Raw genomic sequence first — 19,524 nt, 5'->3', positions numbered from 1 at the left:
TGATGTTTATATTCAAATGATCACCAAATATAAGAATTCCAGCAATGTAAATTATATTCTGACCGTAATTTGTATGAATTCTAAGACTAAAACAAATATCTTCTGTTAATAAAAAATATTCTTCATTTAATAACTCATCTGTCAATCAAGTACCTACTTTGCCTTCCTTCCAACCCAGCTGGTCAGTTCCAACCCTCCCCCACCAATCCCCCTTCAAGAGAAGAGCAGGAAAAAATAAATTTTAACATTTTGTATTAAATAATAATTTCAGATTAAAGTTAGGATAATATAATTGACATTTCTGATTCCTGAAGACCAGGAATATTTGAATATAAATGTCATATATTTTGCACAAAAGATAACATAGTTACCCAGAGAAAAATATTTATCTAAAATTTGAATGTCTAATGCAAAATATATGATGTTTATATTCAAAATGATCACCAAATTATAAGCAATTCAATGTAAATTATATTCTGGCAGGTAATTTCAGGCGAATTTTTATGAGCTAAACAGGAAGTCAGCAGGTGTGCGGTAAGTAAATTAAAACAGCTACGAAAAGGGCACTAACACAAGATATGTGGAAAAAATTCGTGTTAAGTGAAAGTTCAGCTCTGGCGAGGCACCGCGTATATCATAAAAAGCGTAAAGTGAAACCGCGTTAGGCGGGGTAATATTGTACAGTAATTTTTATTAGAAAAAACATCCCTCCCGCTGAATGAGTGTTACAGTGAAACATTGTTCTGAGAGGTAGTGTATTTATATTGGCTAAAACTATCAGGAATGAAATCATGATGCTACACCTTGTCCAGAAATGTTTGAAAAATTTTGAATAGGGATGCTTCATCCAATATTTCAAAATGTAGAACATGATAAATTAAGCTCCCTCAGACCTGATGGTTGGCTTTTGATGGCTGACTATCTATCCAGCCACTGACATATAATGGTAAACTTGATATAAGCTGTGACATTTCTAAGAAATTTTAAAGTTCTGCTTTATTTTTCATTCTCAAAGATATGCTAATTTTCTCTGGGAACACAGGTCTGTGTTGTGATCAGAATGGCACCTCAGAGAAAAATTACTTTACAGTACAGTAATGTATAGTACATATGATAAGAGCACCTGATATAGATTCTACAGAGAACAACTGTACTGTACAGGTCCCCCAACTTACGAACACCTGCCGATATGAATGGGGTTAAACTTGAAATTTACAGTACAGTACTGGTATTTTATTTACCTGATGACTTATTTTTTACTTTCATTTACTGTATTTTGTCATTCTATTTCTTCTTTTGTCTTAAATTGAGTGATTTTAGATGTATAGAAGGACTTAGACTATGATATACTGTAGTGGAATTTAAACATTGTTCTTTAAATACAGTATGCATATAGTATGTGTTCCGACTTACGTACTCATCTGACTAAAGAACGTCCTCAGGAACGGAACCCTTTCATAACCCGGGGACCCCCTGCACTGTACTACTTTATCCACAAATCTAATCAAATCATTACTTGTTATGGATACATTACAAAGACTTACTTCAAGGATATCAGAGTGTTTTAAAAGGGCTGTATTGCCAAACAGAAGACCCTTATTATTGACACCAGTCACATTAGGTCCAAGCTGCCTCACAATCACAGTGTATGACGTATAATCTGCCAGCAACTCAACTGAAACATGAAGCAAATACCTGGCTTGAGGTTTTTTGTTTATATATAAAATAACTTCATTTTGCTAATACACCCCATACTGTATACATTATTGCACCCTCACTAAAAAAAAATATTCTGCACCCGTGGCTCTGAAACCATCCACAACGATCACTGTGACAGAAGCCGTGATGAATGTTATCAGATTACTTGGTCTGGTGTGTCATTGTATAACCCCATAGAGGTGCAGAATAATCTTTTAGTGAATGTAAACAATACATAATCTATTATATTCTGAGCTTCATAAACCCACAAATAAAAAGACTATACTATACTATACAATTTGTTAATTTTTCACTCAATACTGTACTGTACAGGCAATCTCCATTTTTGAAGATTTCAGTTATGAAAATCTGAACTTACAGCTAATTTTATTTTAAATGTTTCAATTTACACATGAAAAATCTAAATTTGAGAATTTTCTCACTTTTTTTTTAGTTTAATAATAGTACTGTACAGTATTGTATTGGAAGATGCTGAGGTGATGTCATAAACATCTCTGGGCTACCCATACTAAACCTGGTCAGTTTATAAAGATAAACTAAAAACACCATACAGTAATGTATAGTACTGTATTAAAAGTGGTTACCTAAGCTAAAATAAAATACATGCACCTGTGATGCAGTGGTAAGACACTGACTGAAGATTACAAGATAACACTCCAGGAGGTTAGGTAAGTTTTCTAGAAAAAAAAAGCTAATTTTCACAAGAAAATTAATGAAGGTTATAAGTGAGTAAAATACACCAGAAAAACAGCTTCTCATATCAAAGGAAGGGAATGGGTGAAAAAACTAATTACTCAACCTTTTTTTTTCTTGATATTCATGAGGTAAGAAACACGTATTCTTCTATGGACTTTTTCTAAAACAGCTCCTTCTAGCAGGACAAACTACTGTAACTGGTAAACTATTAACCAAAATATTTTGAGGAAAACAACAAATCGGTAAATGTGCATATTACAGCAACCATGGAATTTGAATAATAAAAAAATAAAAATGATGTGATTAGTTCAAATCTGACCTTCGTTTTTGTTGGAAATCACTCGTTTGTGATGTAGATCCCCCCCCCCCTCATATAGTTCTCTTGGTTGTGTGTTCTGAATTCCCGGTACTCTGTGCTTGCTTACTTATACCCTATAACCAAACTTAACCTTACCTAACAACCTAGCCAAGGGCTCTGCCCCCAGACCCCCGGTGATCCGTAGTCGGGGCTTCGCCCCTGGACCCCCAAGCGCTATGTAATAACCCTAGAGTCGCGTGGTCAGCCTCCATGAGAATACTGTACAAATAACCGTTAAGTATTTCTTACCTTACTCCGAGTCAGAGACCAGAATACATCGTGGGTTCCTCTGTTCTCTAAAGTTTCCTTATTTTTAGAATGAAATAATACGATAAACTTCCAATAATCAAAATCACACCCAGGACATTATGGCTCCATGTTGCAACTGATTAAAAATGTCCTGCATCTTAGCACCCACGCCGAATATTGAATGCTAATTGGTTGAATCAAAAGTTGAGATTTTGGGGGGGATTTGGTTGGCTGCCACCCTTGCCCTAGATTTGATTGGCTGCGGCCACCCCCGATTTGATTGGCGGCCGCCCCCCAGCACATGCGATTCAATAACTTCCTTATTATTAATTTGCGACGGAAGTGTAATATAAGAAAATTATCATAGAAAAAATAGTTTTATCGATTGAGTGTAGTGTATTGTGTGGTTGCTGTAAACTGCATAATTACAAGCAAATCCACATTACTATCTTGGGATATTGTTGAGGTAAGAAATAAGTTATCTTCTACGGAAATATTGTTTAAACTGTCTAGTTAATCTGTTTCAGATATTACCGTAGCTTGTTCTTCAATGTCATGAGAGAGGTGTATAAATGAAAGTCAGGGCTGAACAAAGGGGACATTACAAAGCCGGTCCGACTAATTACCCAAATGTACCCAAATATAGCCGCAATGAAGTCAAATAATGGTCCTACATGAATAAATCGGACTGCTAATCACTTCTTGACTAGTATTTGGTGTCAGAAAGTCACAAAAAATTGGAAAACTTACTTTAATCGGAGTTAATAGATCGCGTGCATGTACCGACGGAGCGAGGAATTACCCAAATGTAGCCGCAATGAAGTCAAATGATGGTCGTACAAGCATAATTCGGGCTGTGAATCACTTCTCGATTATTATTTGGTGTCATAAAGTCAAAAAAAATTGGTAAACTTAATTTAATCTGAGTTGTGTTGTGTTAGGTTAGGTTAGGTTAGGTTAGATCAGATTAGGTTAGGTTAGGTACATGCACTTGATCTATTAACTCAGATTAAATTAAGTTTACCAATTTTTTGTGACTTTCTGACACCAAATACTAGTCGAGAAGTGATTAGCAGTCCGATTTATTCATGTAGGACCATTATTTGACTTCATTGCGGCTACATTTGGGTAATTAGTTGGACCCTTACAAAGGTACTCAAACTATCCAACCAGGTGCAAAATCATAACAATGGTTTTAAATTAGACAAATTTAAACTTAAGGAGCAAAATAGGTAAACATTGGTTTGGAAACAGAGTAGTGGATGAGTGGAACAAGTTACCAAATATCATCATTAACTCGAATATGTTGAATAGCTTCAAACATAGGTTGGGTGGATATATGAGCAATAGGGGTTGGGTGTAAACGGGACTGCCCAGTATGGGCCAATAGGCCCGCTGCAGTTTCCTCTATTCTTGTGTTACTATGCATACCCAACATCTTGTACAACTGAATCTCAGAAAACAGTAAAAAAAAATAACAATAGGAACTTTTATTCCTTCTTATATATTCACTTAAAACAAGTCTTTGATCAGATGAGGGACCTCTGGATTGATGTAAAATAACAGTACGTGGCTTTAACACACAAAACAACCCATTTACCAAGACTTACCTCGCACCTCTTCACCTGTTTGGGCCAGTCACCAAGACAACTACCTGGCCCCCACCCCCCACACGTCTTACCTTGAGTTTTAGAGCACCGCTTTGACTTAATTTTAGTTTCCTTGGACCGTCCAATAACGTAGCTTTGATTGTGTGGCAATACGATCGGTGGGTGGAGATTACTCAGACATTTAAGAACACATTTACGAGCCATTGTGTGATTTAAATGTTTGTTGTGGGCGTTTATCACCACAACAACCTGGCCCTGTTCAACATGTGGGTGACCTTTAACAATGATGATAATGATGATAATAGACAATATGGGTAAACGTTTTTTTATCTATCATCTCACCACTTATTATCAGCTCACTTCCCGTTCGAGTATTTGGTCTGTTCTTTGTTACGTGTTATTGTTACTATTACCTTGCCATGGACTTTATTTGTCGATTGTTAGTACAGGAGGAAACTAGAGTACCCGTAGGAAACATTTGGTGAGGTCATTACAGGTACAGTATAAGGTGTACTGTACTATATACACTACCTAGACGAATTACAGGCCGAAATTTACAAAACTAATGCATTATGGGCTATAATTATGGTACTTATAATTATAAATGTACTAAAGTAAGTCCTCTCCACCTAAGAAGTTACATCCCTTAGCGAGCTCAAGGGAGTCCCCCGCTGAACCTGGCCACACCATGGTGCAACATGTAGAACATTTTAACCCAATTTTTTCGTAGTGATGCTTTCCTATATTTATTAATTAGTCTTAGAATATTAATAATTTTAAATTTAAAGTTTTCATGATATAATTTTCTCTATTATTTCACGTAGAGATATTTGATTGTTGAAGTACATCATAGAGAAGTGACTTTGCCCCATGCGGTAAACACTCCCTCCTGCTGATGGTGCCGGAGCTGCTGAAGCATGTGGCTGAGTTGACCAGTTAAATTGTTGTGGATTTTCAGTTAAATTGCTGATGTCACTTAAGAGGAATATAAAGTAAAGGGAGCACATTTAAAATGACGGAAGAGTACGTGCACTCTGTTCCTGTGCCACAGTTGTACAAGGAAGCCAGCAAGATATTGAAGAGCTATGAAGAGAAACAAGGTTCACTCAAGACACTAGTTTACAATGGAAAATATAGGGTAAATTTGCACTAGTGCACGGGACTCTGTTATAAAGTCAAAACTATGTTTTTTTAGTGTATTTTTGTGTGTTTTGACCTTGATCTCCGTCGGAAATTGCCTGGTTTTTTTGTTTTTTAATGAGGGTTTGGGTGAGGCGTTTTCCGACCAAAATTATGACTAGTCGAATACAAAATACACAAATAAACACTAGAAAAACTGGGTAAATTTATACTTCCACCTCCCCATCTGTTAGAAAGTTAAAAATATATGGTAAATTTTTCTTGTAGCTCCGTTCACTTGTAGCAAGTTAAAAATATATTGTTCTAGTGTATTTGTGTGTGTTGAGACCGAATATGACCTTCCTTACTGGCGGAAGTTAGCCTGTTTGTTTTTTTTAGCGATTTTTTTTCGTTTGACGTTTTCCGATAAAAAAAGGTGCCTAAGCGACTAACAAATACACAATAAAACACTAGAAAAACAATAACCAAACCTAACCTAACCTAACCTAACTCACTCTCACCATATGATGGAATCACCTATTTCTTACCTTATTGGCCTGGTTCTTGTTCGTCGTTGCATTCTGGGATTCTTATCCAACGCCACATATGTTGGTCTATACGATATTTACATTCCGTCTTGCTCTTAGTACACTTTAATGAGGTTGGAAGAACACCATGCGATCGAAAAAATGCTACAGTTTCTACGTTATTTTTTTTTTCAAAAAACTCGCAATCAGCTCCATATACTTGAAGTGACACTCATCGCAGACTTCCATGGACGGAACTGAACTTGAATTTCGAAATATGAGAGACCCAAAATAAAAATCGATTTTGATTGGTCCAAAAATACCACGAATTAAACCCAAAATAATTTTAATTGGTTGCCCCCACAAAAAAAGGCTTTTGATTGGTCGTGTGACGTGGACGGGAACGCATGCGCGTGATGATTTATGAAGGAGACACGCAGTGTTGGAGGAGATGCAAACGATAATGGCGGAAGATTAATGGAAGAAAATGGAGAAAACTTTGGATTTGCTATCTCCGTTAATATACATTTCCGGCAGTAACGTAATAGATGAAAATGATCTTATAATTAGACGTCTTATTAGAATATGATAATAGATTAGTGGTAGGAAATGGGAATGTTTAAAGAAAATAATACCAAAACAGGCATATAAACCTAGCATAACCAAACCTAACCTGATCGTTGTTCGATTCTGAGATTAGTACAGCTGAAAATGGCACTTTTCTAAAAATGTTCCTTTGTAATTACTGACAGTGTCTTGGGAATAAGGAAAGAGTTACCACAATGCCACGTATGTTGGTCTTGGCGATATTTACATTTGTTCTTACACTTAGGACACTTTACTGAGGTCGGGAGAACACCATGAGATAAAAAAAATGATGTAGCTTGCTTGTTTTTTCCCAAAAAAACTCGCAATCAGCTTCATATAATTGAAGTGACACCCATCGCAGACTTCCATGGTTGGAAATGAATTTGAATTTCAAAATATGAGAACCAAATTAAAAATTGAATCTGATTGGTCCAAAAATACTGCGAATTAAAAAACAAATAATTTTAATTGGTGGGAAAAAAAAGACGCTATTGATTGGCCACGTGACGTGTTCGAGAACTCATGCGTGTGACGATTTATGAAGGAAACGCACAGAGTGGGAGGTCAGGTAGGCGATAATGGCGGAAGATTAATGGAAGAAAATAGAGAAATATCTGGCAAGCGCTACCTCCATTATTACATGTTTGCGATGGTAATGTAATAGAAGAAAATTATCGTGAATTAAGAGTCTTATTCGAATATGAGAATAGATTTGGGGTAGGAATGTTGTGTGAACTAACGCAAATACAGTGGGGTATGCTATAACGAACGTAATTGGTTCCAGAACCTCGTTCGTTATAGGATTAATCCGTTCCAGGCCCCCAAATACAACCACTTAACACTGAAAAAATTCTGTGGAAAATGTAAAAAATACGGTACTTTATCTTACCTTAGTGTTATTCAGCATGCAGGTACCCCTAAACACTGGCACATCACTATCACTTCCACTGGGAGTCTTGGCTTTAAGGTCCTCAAACAATTGTCTGGCCTTCTCACAAATTATAGCTTCACTAATGTTACCACCTGCCATTTCTTTCTCCTTTATCCACACTAAGAGTAAATTTTCCATCTCTTCAATCACATTACACTTTGCTTTGCTAAGTCTAGAGATTCCCTTAGCCACTTGCTCAGTTTTTAACTCCTCTTTATTCTTCAAAATCGTACATATAGTCGATTTAGCCATCCCATATTCATCACTAAGTTTCGCAATGCTTCTTCCATTCTCACGTTTCTTTATAATTTCTTTCTTAGTTTCAAGGGTTATTAGCTTTCTCACTCGCTTTGGACGACTCATTGTTACAATTGTATACTTGTATAACAAAATACTGTAGTTATACAAATAACGCGAATTTCCACATCAAAAGACGAAATTTCAACAATAACAGTGGTGCACTGGCTACACAATGAGACAAAGATGGCGCCTGACGCTCTTGTGGTGGGTCGCGGTACAACAATATTCATGCGCCAGGCGAAATAGTCCCGTATTCATCCGCGTTCGTTGTAGGAGTTGCGTTCGTTATAGCATTCTCAATTTTATAGGTAAAACCGTTCGTTATAGGAATATTCGTAGTAGGATCCGTTCGTTATAGCATACCCCACTGTATACCAAATATAGTGGAAGTTTTATGTGACAACTAGATTTAAAAACGTTTAGAACAGAATCAGCCCCCCCTCCGCCTACTCGGTGTCACAGATGTTAAAAATGTTCTGGGCTTAATTGAAAGTTTGAGTCGTGATGAGATTATGGTATTAGGTAAATTTTTACAAGTGGACAACCATTGATTTTTTGCTGAGCAGTGTGTTTTTTCCGTTGGTTTAGACAATGTTAAGACACTTTTCTTTTATGACGTTTCCTTCGCTGTGAGAGGTTTGAATAATAGACCAGGTTCTTTGGAGATTTTACTCTTGAAGCGTCAGACAATGACTGGCAACCCGGCACTACCAAAGACAAAGTCCCGCCTGCATACATGGAAAAACATATCGTACGATGATACTCCATCTCACAATCTCACTCTTGCATAAAATTACCTAACCTAACCTCCTCTGCCTCGGATCCCCTGGTATTTTTAAAGTAATTTGCAAAGGAAACGTCATAAAAGAAAAGTGTCTTAACATTGTCTAAACCATCGGAAAAAACACATTGCTCAGCAAAAAATCGATGGTTGTCCACTTGTAAAAATTTACTCAATATTAATATCGTTTTGCTTATCCAATGAATTTGAGAATTTTCAGTTACCACCATCCGAGAGAGGTTTAGGGTAGGATAGGTTGAAATTATGTTTTTCAGATTTATTTTTTTTATGTGTTTTGAACGATTCTGACCTACTTCCAAATAGGTGGATGACCGAAATGATACTTTTACTGAGATTACCACTTGGAATAAAATATTAGGTTCAGTCAGATTAAATTTGGTCTGCTTTGATTAGATTTTGATTGAACTGTACATGTCCAGGACATTTTTGTACAATCTTGGCACAGGACAGTGGTATAAAGCCTGCTATACACTCTCAGATGTGGGTGTAGATAATACTGTAATAATAATGATAATAATAATACTGTAGTAATATTTATTCGGTAAAATTATCATACAGGTTTACAGTTGGATAGGCATGTATATAAACTATGCTGTTATATAGTTCTGCATAAATACAGAAAATGTAGGTACTGTACTACAGGTACTCCCCGACTTACGACGGGGTTAGGGACTGACATCCAGGTCGTAAGTCCAAATGGTCGTAAGTCGGAAATGCTTAAATAACACACAGAAAATCGAAAATGGATGTCTTTTTTCTTCTCAGCACCACAAAGCTCTCACTTTTAAGCTTGCCAGCCATTTTAAAGTGAATTACAGATGAAAATTTTGTCTATATACTGACTTTGGGACTCAAAAATACATAATTTGACCAAATTTTGGTACGACTGAGGCAGGTCGTAAGTGCGGGTGGACGTAAGTCGAGTAGGTCGTAAGTCGGGGAGTACCTGTATACTGTTTCCTGTGTCCCTAAATAATTTTGGTACCCGTATACAACTATGGTAAACGGTAAGGCAGTTTGACCAAGGATAACTTACAAAGCTGTCAGATACACAGATAAATCTGAGTGTGTGTTGCAGGATTAAGGGATTTCCTTGTTAGTAATGTGCATGCTCGATAGAGATCTGAGGACTCCGGCACTAGGATACTTTTCAGAGTATTGTAGTACTGTATAATAACCTAACCTAACCAAACTGGGTAAGACAGTACAGGATGAGGTAAAGATTTGGAAAAAGTCAACCATGAAACTCTAAAAAGTAATAATTTGTTTATAGGAAGATAAGCAAAAAAAACTTCAAAGCACTTTCATAGGAAATTATATTTTTCAAGTGTTGTTACTTTTCAATTTTACTTTAAAAAAATAATTTTTGATAACATAAATTGGGTAGGGCTTTGAAGCAGAGAGAAATTGTGGTGTAAAAACATGAAAAAACTGACAAAGGCAAACCTTCATCTTTCAGAGCTACAACAGGATCTATGGTTTACTGTGTAATACCGTGCAGAATTCTACCATGATCAAGACTGCTCTTACAGAAGCCAAGTTATTCACGGAACAGCCAATGTTTAAGTAAGTCATAGGATTACAGTTCAGTATTTTACATTCCTGCCTTACAGCTGTTTTCTGTACTGTGTCACCTTGGACTATTGATGCAACATGAGTTGCAAAGTCTCCTTCATACGAAACAGCTACTTTATATATTTTTAAAATTGGCATTACAATATACAGACATTCCTGGATTATGGATGGGCTATGTTCCTGGAGGCTATCCATAAGCTGAATTATCTCTAAACCGTAAGTGACCCTTCCATGGGTAATTATTAAACAAACATAGTAACTGTACACGTAATGTACTGTATATTCAGTTACTATTATTACCCAATACAATAAATTTTTAAGTAATAGAAACATAGGAAAGAAAGATGAGTACAGTATGCAAATACAAGTACACTACAGTACACTACATGTACATTAAGTACAAAACAATACAGTACACTACTGTATTGTGTAAATCATAAGGATTCTGTGATTATGGATTCATATTTAGTTATTGTACTTAAAAATATTATTATTATTTATGAAGAAGATTTATTTTCAAGTATATACTGTATACAGTTTTTCCCCTGGAAATATGATAAAATAGTTATCAAATACGTACTTTCCTTCTTCTTTCAAGAGCCAGTATTGTTTTATGATGTACAGTACATAGTATCATTAGATACAGAAACTATTAACATATATTAACAATAATTAGCTTGTCACAGTGAAAATTACCAGTTCCCCAAAAATGTGTCAGATACATGTCACCATCACTACTGTAATGATATCTGAATCTCTCCAAACTGCTAATGTTAAGTGGTTTAAGGAAAGATACAGAAACATAATGTGGGGACTAGACCAATCTTCACTGTAAAAGTCATCATGATGCACCAGAAATTTCAGAAGGGAGGCAATATCTATGTGAGCTTGGGGGGGCTGTAGGTACTTTGTAGAATTGAGTACTGTATTGTACTTAGCACTCCATTTGGTCCATAGACTGTATGGATTAATGAACTATAACTATAGTAGTCCTGTATATACTTTTCTTGTACACATCATTTATAATGCAGGTACTGTACTGCACTTCACTCTTTGCAGTCCTCACCTTGCACAAGTATTAACTGCAGAGCTGCTTAGAAAAGGATTCTTATCGGGTGACTGCAAACCCATTGTAATACTCCGTACTTATGAGGAGAAGATTAAAAGTTTCATGGACTTTAATTCCAACAAGGAAACTTTACAGAAAAAGAAAGGTGAGTTTAAACCATCGTATATTATTTTATTAGGTTCTTGCATCATCTCCCTATGTTGCTTAGGTATTTTACTGTAATGCTGATACTTGTGGGGTATTGAAGCAATCATTACACTGTAAAGTATAGGTTGATTATTTGTGATGCCAATACTATTTTTACTGTACATAGGTGGGAACTTGATAATCCACTTACATGGTGAAATCCAGACCTTGACAACTTGTGTGAAGACAGTAACTAATCTGCAATTGAATCTAGGTGCAACTAAAAAAAATTTTTTTTTATAAAGTTGCTTCCAAGTCTGAACTTGTCTATGGGCATGTAGAGTACAAATACAAATAGTCATGTGTGTAATGTATCAGTTTTAACAAAGGTCACGATCATAATATTTAACTTGATGCAGTGGATTGAACAGTTCAAATAATGGATTAACAAGTTTTCAGGTTGACTGGACTGTATCCAAGTAATTCAGTGAAAACCGGAAAGCTTGATATAGTATTTCCCATTTCAACCACAATCTTGCTGGTAATTCTGTAATGGTTTATACAGTACAATTATTGTCCTGTCATCTTTGAAGAGGCTAGAATTTCCCTGTTTCCCTGGGGAATAAACTGTGAACCCTGGCCTGGGCCATCAATCATGAGTCACATCCAACCTACTGTAGTGTTCATGTAATAGGAACAGGTTTCTCCACCCCATCTTTCTTGAGGCCGACAGATCTATTTATGATTTATTTTTTCACCTTATATGATCAAGACTTGTGTGGCTTTATGCATTTTATTTATCTATTAATGATAGTAGTCAAGTTGGAGATAAAAGAAGAATACAAAAGATATTACCGAGGAAGTCTATTATGATTGTTTGTAGATTTCAGCCCACGATATGTACGAGTCAACACTTTAGTATCATCCTTGGATCGTGTACATGCCCAGCTAGCAGATGAAGGATGGCAACTTCAAGAATATGATCCAACACAAGTGACTTATGATGATTATCTTCATCTTATTCAAGTAGGTTTACTTTTGAAACATTATACAGTACAGAACTGTACACTCTTTATTCTGGGCACTGACTCAGTATCAGCTGATGTCACTGTGAGTAATCCAGTCTGTATTGTGGTAATTGGTCTTTACTGGTGTAATTGGGGGGTGATACCTGAAGTTAAGAAGAAATTCTCTCATATCTGTTGGAATAGAATAATAACAAATTCTATTTTTAAATTATTATGAGGATCCCCTTGAGATTTAAGACTTCAAGATTTAATAGGCCTGCATTTTGTTTCAAGAGGATATTAGATGCTCTTCTTTGTGTTTGAAAGAAATTTTACCTGAATTGTGATCCTGCATAACAGGTGAACTGATCTTGTATAGGCAGGTTTATCTGTGGCAAGGAATATTATAAATGGAATGTTTTTTATTTATTTATTTATTTCAGAATATGGATGAAACAACTTACCTTATAGATTATCACATACCTCAGTTGCTGGTATTCCCACCCAACACCCCTTTCTGGAACAGCATTCTTTATAATAAGAATGCAATAATTTTACAAAATAAGGTAATATTCAGGTAACTTTTACATTTCTGATTAATCTTGAACTAAGAGGAATAACAAAGGTCTTATTTACTAAACATAAACATTAGACAAAGATAAAGATATCTGAGAAAACTAACATTATATGGATGTGAAGCATGTGTGTAAGAGGGAGATGCAGAGATGATGGTGAAGTGATGTGCCTCAGAACAGTGTGTGGAGTAAATAGAATGTAGAGAATAAGTACTAATGAAATTAGGAGGTGTGGAGATAAAAACTGTTAGAGCTGACCTGATTCTGCTAAGGAGTCATGAACATGCTGAGAGTGTGGAGAGTGAAAGGTTGGTAGAGAATAATGTGGAGGGGAAGAGTGTGGGAGAGACGATTGAGGATATTGAAGGGTGGGGTGAAGGACGGATTAAAGTGTTGGGAATTGACATCTACAAAGAAGTTGAGTTTGTATGATTGACAGGAGAGCATGACATCTGATGGATTAGCTTTGGGGATGTTGTAGCCATAAGAGTGAATGAATGACAATACAGTAACATTTCCGTTAGCCGGAATCCCTCAAACCCGGAACTCTTCGATAGCCGGAATTGAAATTTTCTCAGAAAAAGTTCCCAAAGCTGGAATTTTCCGGAACATTCCGGCTTTGGGAACGATTTTCCGAAACATTCCGAGAAAATTTTCCCGATACCGGATTTTCCGGGGATGGGGGAATTTTTTCCGGGTTTGAGAGATGAAAATCGGGTGCAATTTCTGGAACTTCCTAGAACATTTTTCCGTTACCCGGAAAATTCCGGGGATGAGGGTTTTTTCCGGGTTTGAGAGAGTCGTCTCGTTACCCGGAAACTCTCATTTCTGGAAGTGCTCTGCACCAATTATTCCGGCTAATGGAGATATCACTGTATATAGAGAGAAAGTGTTTAGTCATTGTTCTGGCTACACTTCATAATACAGTAGAACGTCGATTTAAAGCGATTCAATTTAAGATAATTGATTTAAAGCGACATCCACAATTAAGGACAATATTTTAATTTAAAGCGAGTCTTTCCTATTTTGCACGAGTCACTCTCTGGGAACACTACACTGTCCTAAGGGCAAAGCTGTGCTGTACATGTACTCAAAATAATAGTACTAAGTGATTACTAAAATTTTTGTCTAGTGCCAACTATAGCATGATTATATTCAAATTAATCACTATCTTATAAAAATTCCACCAATGTAAATTATATTCTCCCCGGTCACTTCTGTGACATTTTATAAACAAAAAACAGAAACTCAATCTAAAGGACATAAACAAATAAATACTTCACTAGACTTTCCGCTCCAACTGTCAAACGTGTCACTGTCACCCCCCCCCCCATCTTCCCAACCTGGGTTGGGTGTTTATAGGCTTACAGTTTTTATCTTATATAATATCACAGACTAAAGTTAGGAGAATATAATTTGCATTGCTAGAATCCTTGCAAGACAGCGAATAATTTGAATACAGTATAAACGTCACATACAGTATTCTGCACAAGAGATAAAAATTTTAGCCCTTTGTATTGAAATTAATTAGAACATATCAGTTCAGTTACATTTTATTAGAGTAAAACTTAAAGTCACACTTAAGGACAGATAAATAAATAGGCACTAGACCTTGACATCAACTGTTAAACATATCACCTCACCTCTCCCCATCTTCCCATCAGCTGATCGCTAGTAAACAGACCATTTCACGTCCCATAAATTTAGCTGTGTTGATTTATGAGTGTTTGTTTTAACATAATACTACAAAAAACAATGTTTTGTTTGTTCTAGGAGATGGGCTGAGGTGCATCTGGGTAGACTCTCAGTCTTTTTAGTATTTTGTGTTTCAAGTACCAAACTAAATTATTCTATTGAAACAACACTTCGATTTAGTGCGAATTCGGTTTAAAGAAACCTCTCTTGGAACGTATCTCGTGTTATATCGACCTTCTACTGTACAGTACAGTAGTAGGAAAGGACTTGAGGGACAGAAAAAAATTAATAAAAAGGAATATTGAATTAATTACACATCATTACAGTTGTATAATCAGATTTTTGTGTAGTCTTGGCTCCTGATGTTAGTTTAAGTCATAGGGAATTAAATGGCATCTTGTGTTTTCAGGCCAGCTGTATTCCGGTATTTTTGAGCAGTGTAAACCCAGGAGCTAACGTGATTGATGCTTGTGCTGCACCAGGAAACAAGACCTCGTACATTTCAGCCATCATGTGTAACTCTGGGTATGTTAGTATTCTTATTAATTAGTTTTTAGGGAGGCTCTTTTGTACTTAATTTTGTAGGTTACTTTGTACTTTTACTTCAGTAGTCTTAAGAAAGTTACTTTGTACACATTTGTTGGTGGTTTTTCCCCCCATTAACAATACACTACCTATAAGTACTGCTACTAATGTTTTGGGGGGCAATGGTGGGGTGGTGTATAAGTTCCTTTACTAACTTTACATGAATACTGAATTTTATAAAATTGTATCAGTTTTATGGACACTGAAAATTATTTCTCTTAATTGTCTTTATGTTTACAGGAGTATACTGGCAGTTGAAAAAGACTTGAAGCGTTTTAAAACTCTACAGAAACTTATGGTGGAACGTGAAGCCACATGTGTTACTTGTATTAACCAAAACTTCAACAAACTCTCGTGTGAAAAGTACTCTGATGTGGAGTATATATTTCTTGATCCATCTTGTTCATCGAGTGGTAAGTGGATTCCTTTCATCATCATTACCATTTTACGGCCATTTTCCATTCTTGTCAAATTACAGCAACTGTACGTCTGCACCACTTGCCAGTGATGGTGGTTACAGTATACAGTATCTGCACAAGTAACTGTACTGTACTCTGTAAATAAAGTATCAAACAGCTTCAAACAGATCGTAAAGGTATATAGTACAGTACTGTATTGTAAAATTACATAAAAAAAAGCTTTTGTAAAAGGTGTGATACCAGTAAAAGTACGAGATATTTCTGCACTGAATGAATAAACATTCAGTAAAAAGAATTTAGTTGTGATTCTTTTTTATGTATATTTGTCAGTTTTGTTTTTAAAATGCATTTAATATTGAGACAATTCTTAGCAAACATGACTAATTTCACTGTTAATATTTTTAGGTGTAAACTTCCATGATGATGAAGTGTCTGAGCAGCGCATCAGAGGCCTGGCAACATTCCAGAAATACTTACTAATTAATGCTCTATCATTTCCATCAGTGAAGGAAGTCATATACTCTACCTGTTCTGTTAATGTAGAGGAGAATGAAGAAAATGTTGAAAAAGCACTGGAGCACTATCAAGATGAGTTTGAACTTGAGAATCTTGGACAAAAACTCTCTGGATGGAAACATTTTGGAGATCCACGTTTTGTCTTTGGAGAAAAATGTTTGAGAACCATTGCTGATATTGATATGTGTCAAGGATTCTTTATTGCCAAATTTGTAAGAAAAGACAAAAAATGTGGTGACACATCAAATTCAGTTAAGAAAAAAACAAAAAAGAGGAAGCAAAATGCACTGTATGAAGCAAGTAGCAAGAGTGATATGATGCCCAAGACACCTGTTGACAGTGACTATGGTAAAGAGATGACATATACAGAACAACACAGTGATGATAAAAAGGTAAAAGCTGTAACCATACCATTAGAGAATCCTGATACCTGTATACAGTCAGTGGAAACAAATTATACCAGCAAGAAGAAGAGAAAGTTGAAACAAGGAAATGAAAGAGAGGCCCCCAAAAATCCTGATATTAGAAGTAAACAGGAAAGTAAAGATTCGGTGAAACCTAATGAAAGTGATGGAGTTGGTAATGTAGAATCAAATGGAACAGAACTTGTTAATTGTAGCGATGAGTTGGATAAACTTCCACCGAGTAAACGTAGAAAAGCGAAAAAGAGGGAATCTGTTGAAAATAAAAATATTGACATAAGTGATATAAACAGAGATGATAATTCAAGAAAACCTGGAAATTATGATAATGGCAGTACAGAATTAGATGATAAAACATTATGTAACTCCAAAAGGAAAGGGAAAGATGTTAAGTTGAAACATAAGAAAGACAACGATATGACTGGGAATAGTGATATCTGTTTGAGAGATGACAAAGATTGTTTAAAGTCAGCTAGTAAAAAAGCCAAGTTGGTTGAAGAGGGAAGTGGTGTTTCAGAATTTATTGAAATCATGGGCAGAGAAGAGGAAACTAGGCCACTCACCCAGAAAAAGAAACATAAAAAGAAAAAGCTGAACAATTAGAGATTTGGAGTGTTGTAATTTTTTATTGTGTTTGCAGTGATTATCTGCAGTAATGTAACTGTAAAGTTTGGTTCCTTTCCCCACCCAGCTGTTCATATTACACAAATTGGGTGTTGTTGTTGGGACTATGGCAGTGTGCTTGCCTCTCACCATTGTGGTCATGGGTTCAGATCTCTGGGTCGAATGTGGGAAGGGTTACAGTATCCAGTGTGACCTTACCAAACATCACAGGTACTAACACTGGACAATGAGGTCATAACAAAGAACAGACCGACCATCTCAATGGCTAGGAAACTGAGAAGATATGAAAATGATATATAGAAACAAACATTTTACTTCAGTGCCACATTTGAAAAAAATGAAATGTATTACAACTGGTTTGTCTACCAAATTTAGGCATTTTTACCCTTATAAGTGATATCAATAACTCGTGCTGGATTTACATATCAGTCTGGAAAGAGATATTATTTAAAGAATGAAAATAAAAACAAACTATAGTACAGTAATCTAGAGTAAAACCTCTCAATTTGGGACTTTTCAGCACTGGAAATTCCCAATGAAGGGATGTCTTTTGCCCAGTATATTGAGCAGTCGCAGCCAGTAAGATTAGTAATGGGAACATTGTCTGTTATTGACATTGTGGTCAGATGGTGCATGTTGGAACTTGGCACACTCCATGCAGTTGAACATCCCAGTATTCCAAAACTCTCAGGAGGGTACAGTAGTTGCTGTATGGGATTAGCAGACTGAAAGATGCTGTGCTGTGATTGGTCAAGGGCTACCACAGTTGCTTGTCCCATGTGAGTTTGAGAATATTGGTAGCCATTCAGACTTCTGGGTGTCGTGCCATCATGTATTTCTCTTCTGCCGGGCTAGCACAAAGACTGGCAAATACTGAAGCCCCATAATGAAGGTAAGTTAAATTTCTACATTCACGTATTGTACAATATTCATGGTTAAAGATTTATCACATATCCTTAAGCTAGACTAAATTCCCTTTCTTTTGACATCAGTTTCATAATCTTGTGGTGGGTTACTACAGAGATACATGGAAAATAAATTTCACCAACTTTAACCATGATTATTTAAAAAAATATATTTTGTTCTATTCATAACTGTTTCCCTGAGTCCTTCACATAATGCTCTGCATGTTCTTGTACAGTAAACCCTGTTAATAATGGACAAATTCAAGCCAGTCCCATCCCTTATTGGGAGGATTCCTTTCCCTCCGTGTGTCGACATAAATTAATACACTGTACATTACAATTTTCATATTTCATTCCCAGCCATCAAATTGCACATCTTATATGGTCCTTACTGTAAATGAGGCACTTTTCTCCTCAAAACTAAATTCCACTCAAAAAACAGTGAGTGAATCAAAAAGAGGACCAAAAACATGAAGATCCTAAGAATAATGAGGAAATTAAGGAGGCTTTGACAGAATACTACGATCGTCTGCTGAATGAGGAGTTTGACTGGGCTGGACAACCAAGAAACAGTAGGTCCAGTATAATACAGGGACATTCTCCATGGATTGAAAGAGAATGATTGAAGAAAATGACTGAATTATTGAATAATGGAGAGACTGTGGATAGTCAGACAAATATTGAAAGCATCAGATGATAGTGACCGAGGTGACATTAATTCTAAGAAGGGTTAGTTTCATCCAAATTGTTTAAGCTCAAAGTTCAAAAGAGTCCTGGCTCTGAGAGTGTAAAGAGAGTTATGCAACGAGCTCACAAAACTTCTTAAAATCCTGTTCTGCAGATGTTTGTATGAAAAAAAGATCTCCAATGACTGGAATATGGTTTATGAGTCCTATGTATAATCAAAAAAGGGCAATCACCACTGCACAAACAACGACAGGCTGCTGAATTTAACTGGCATAGTCTCTAAAGTGCTAGATTATACACAATACATCATCTACAATGGAACAGCATCATGCAGGAATGTCAGTATAGTTTTATGCCCAGATGCTCCTGCTTGAAGGTTGTGCTAGGTCGACCATATCCTTCATATACTTGGTTGTACGT

At 36.1% G+C, this 19,524-nt stretch overlaps 2 protein-coding genes across 2 annotated transcripts in view; one reads left to right on the top strand and one right to left on the bottom strand.

Annotated features, from left to right (window-relative positions):
* The window catches only part of LOC121855912 (uncharacterized protein F21D5.5-like), a gene marked incomplete in the record, with an annotated part of 20,503 nt that extends 15,276 nt beyond the window's left edge, over positions 1-5,227 (bottom strand). The window contains 2 exon segments of the mRNA XM_042351104.1: positions 1,545-1,675; positions 4,704-5,227. Of these exon segments, the coding sequence (XP_042207038.1) occupies positions 1,545-1,675; positions 4,704-4,836 (264 nt within the window).
* Positions 5,228-5,495: 268 nt separating this feature from the next.
* Positions 5,496-18,757, top strand: LOC121855910 (28S rRNA (cytosine-C(5))-methyltransferase-like). The gene is made up of 8 exons (XM_042351098.1): positions 5,496-5,770; positions 10,359-10,465; positions 11,534-11,688; positions 12,553-12,695; positions 13,120-13,242; positions 15,356-15,471; positions 15,772-15,944; positions 16,356-18,757. Exons 1-8 carry the CDS (start codon positions 5,645-5,647, stop codon positions 17,489-17,491), a joined length of 2,079 nt encoding a protein of 692 aa, XP_042207032.1. The 5' UTR covers positions 5,496-5,644; the 3' UTR covers positions 17,492-18,757.
* The last annotated feature ends 767 nt before the right edge of the window (positions 18,758-19,524 follow it).

This window comes from Homarus americanus, unplaced genomic scaffold (assembly GCF_018991925.1).
Source record: "Homarus americanus isolate GMGI-L3 unplaced genomic scaffold, GMGI_Hamer_2.0 scaffold19117, whole genome shotgun sequence".
Lineage (NCBI taxonomy): Eukaryota > Metazoa > Arthropoda > Malacostraca > Decapoda > Nephropidae > Homarus > Homarus americanus.
This window is presented reverse-complemented; position numbering and strand designations above follow the sequence as displayed.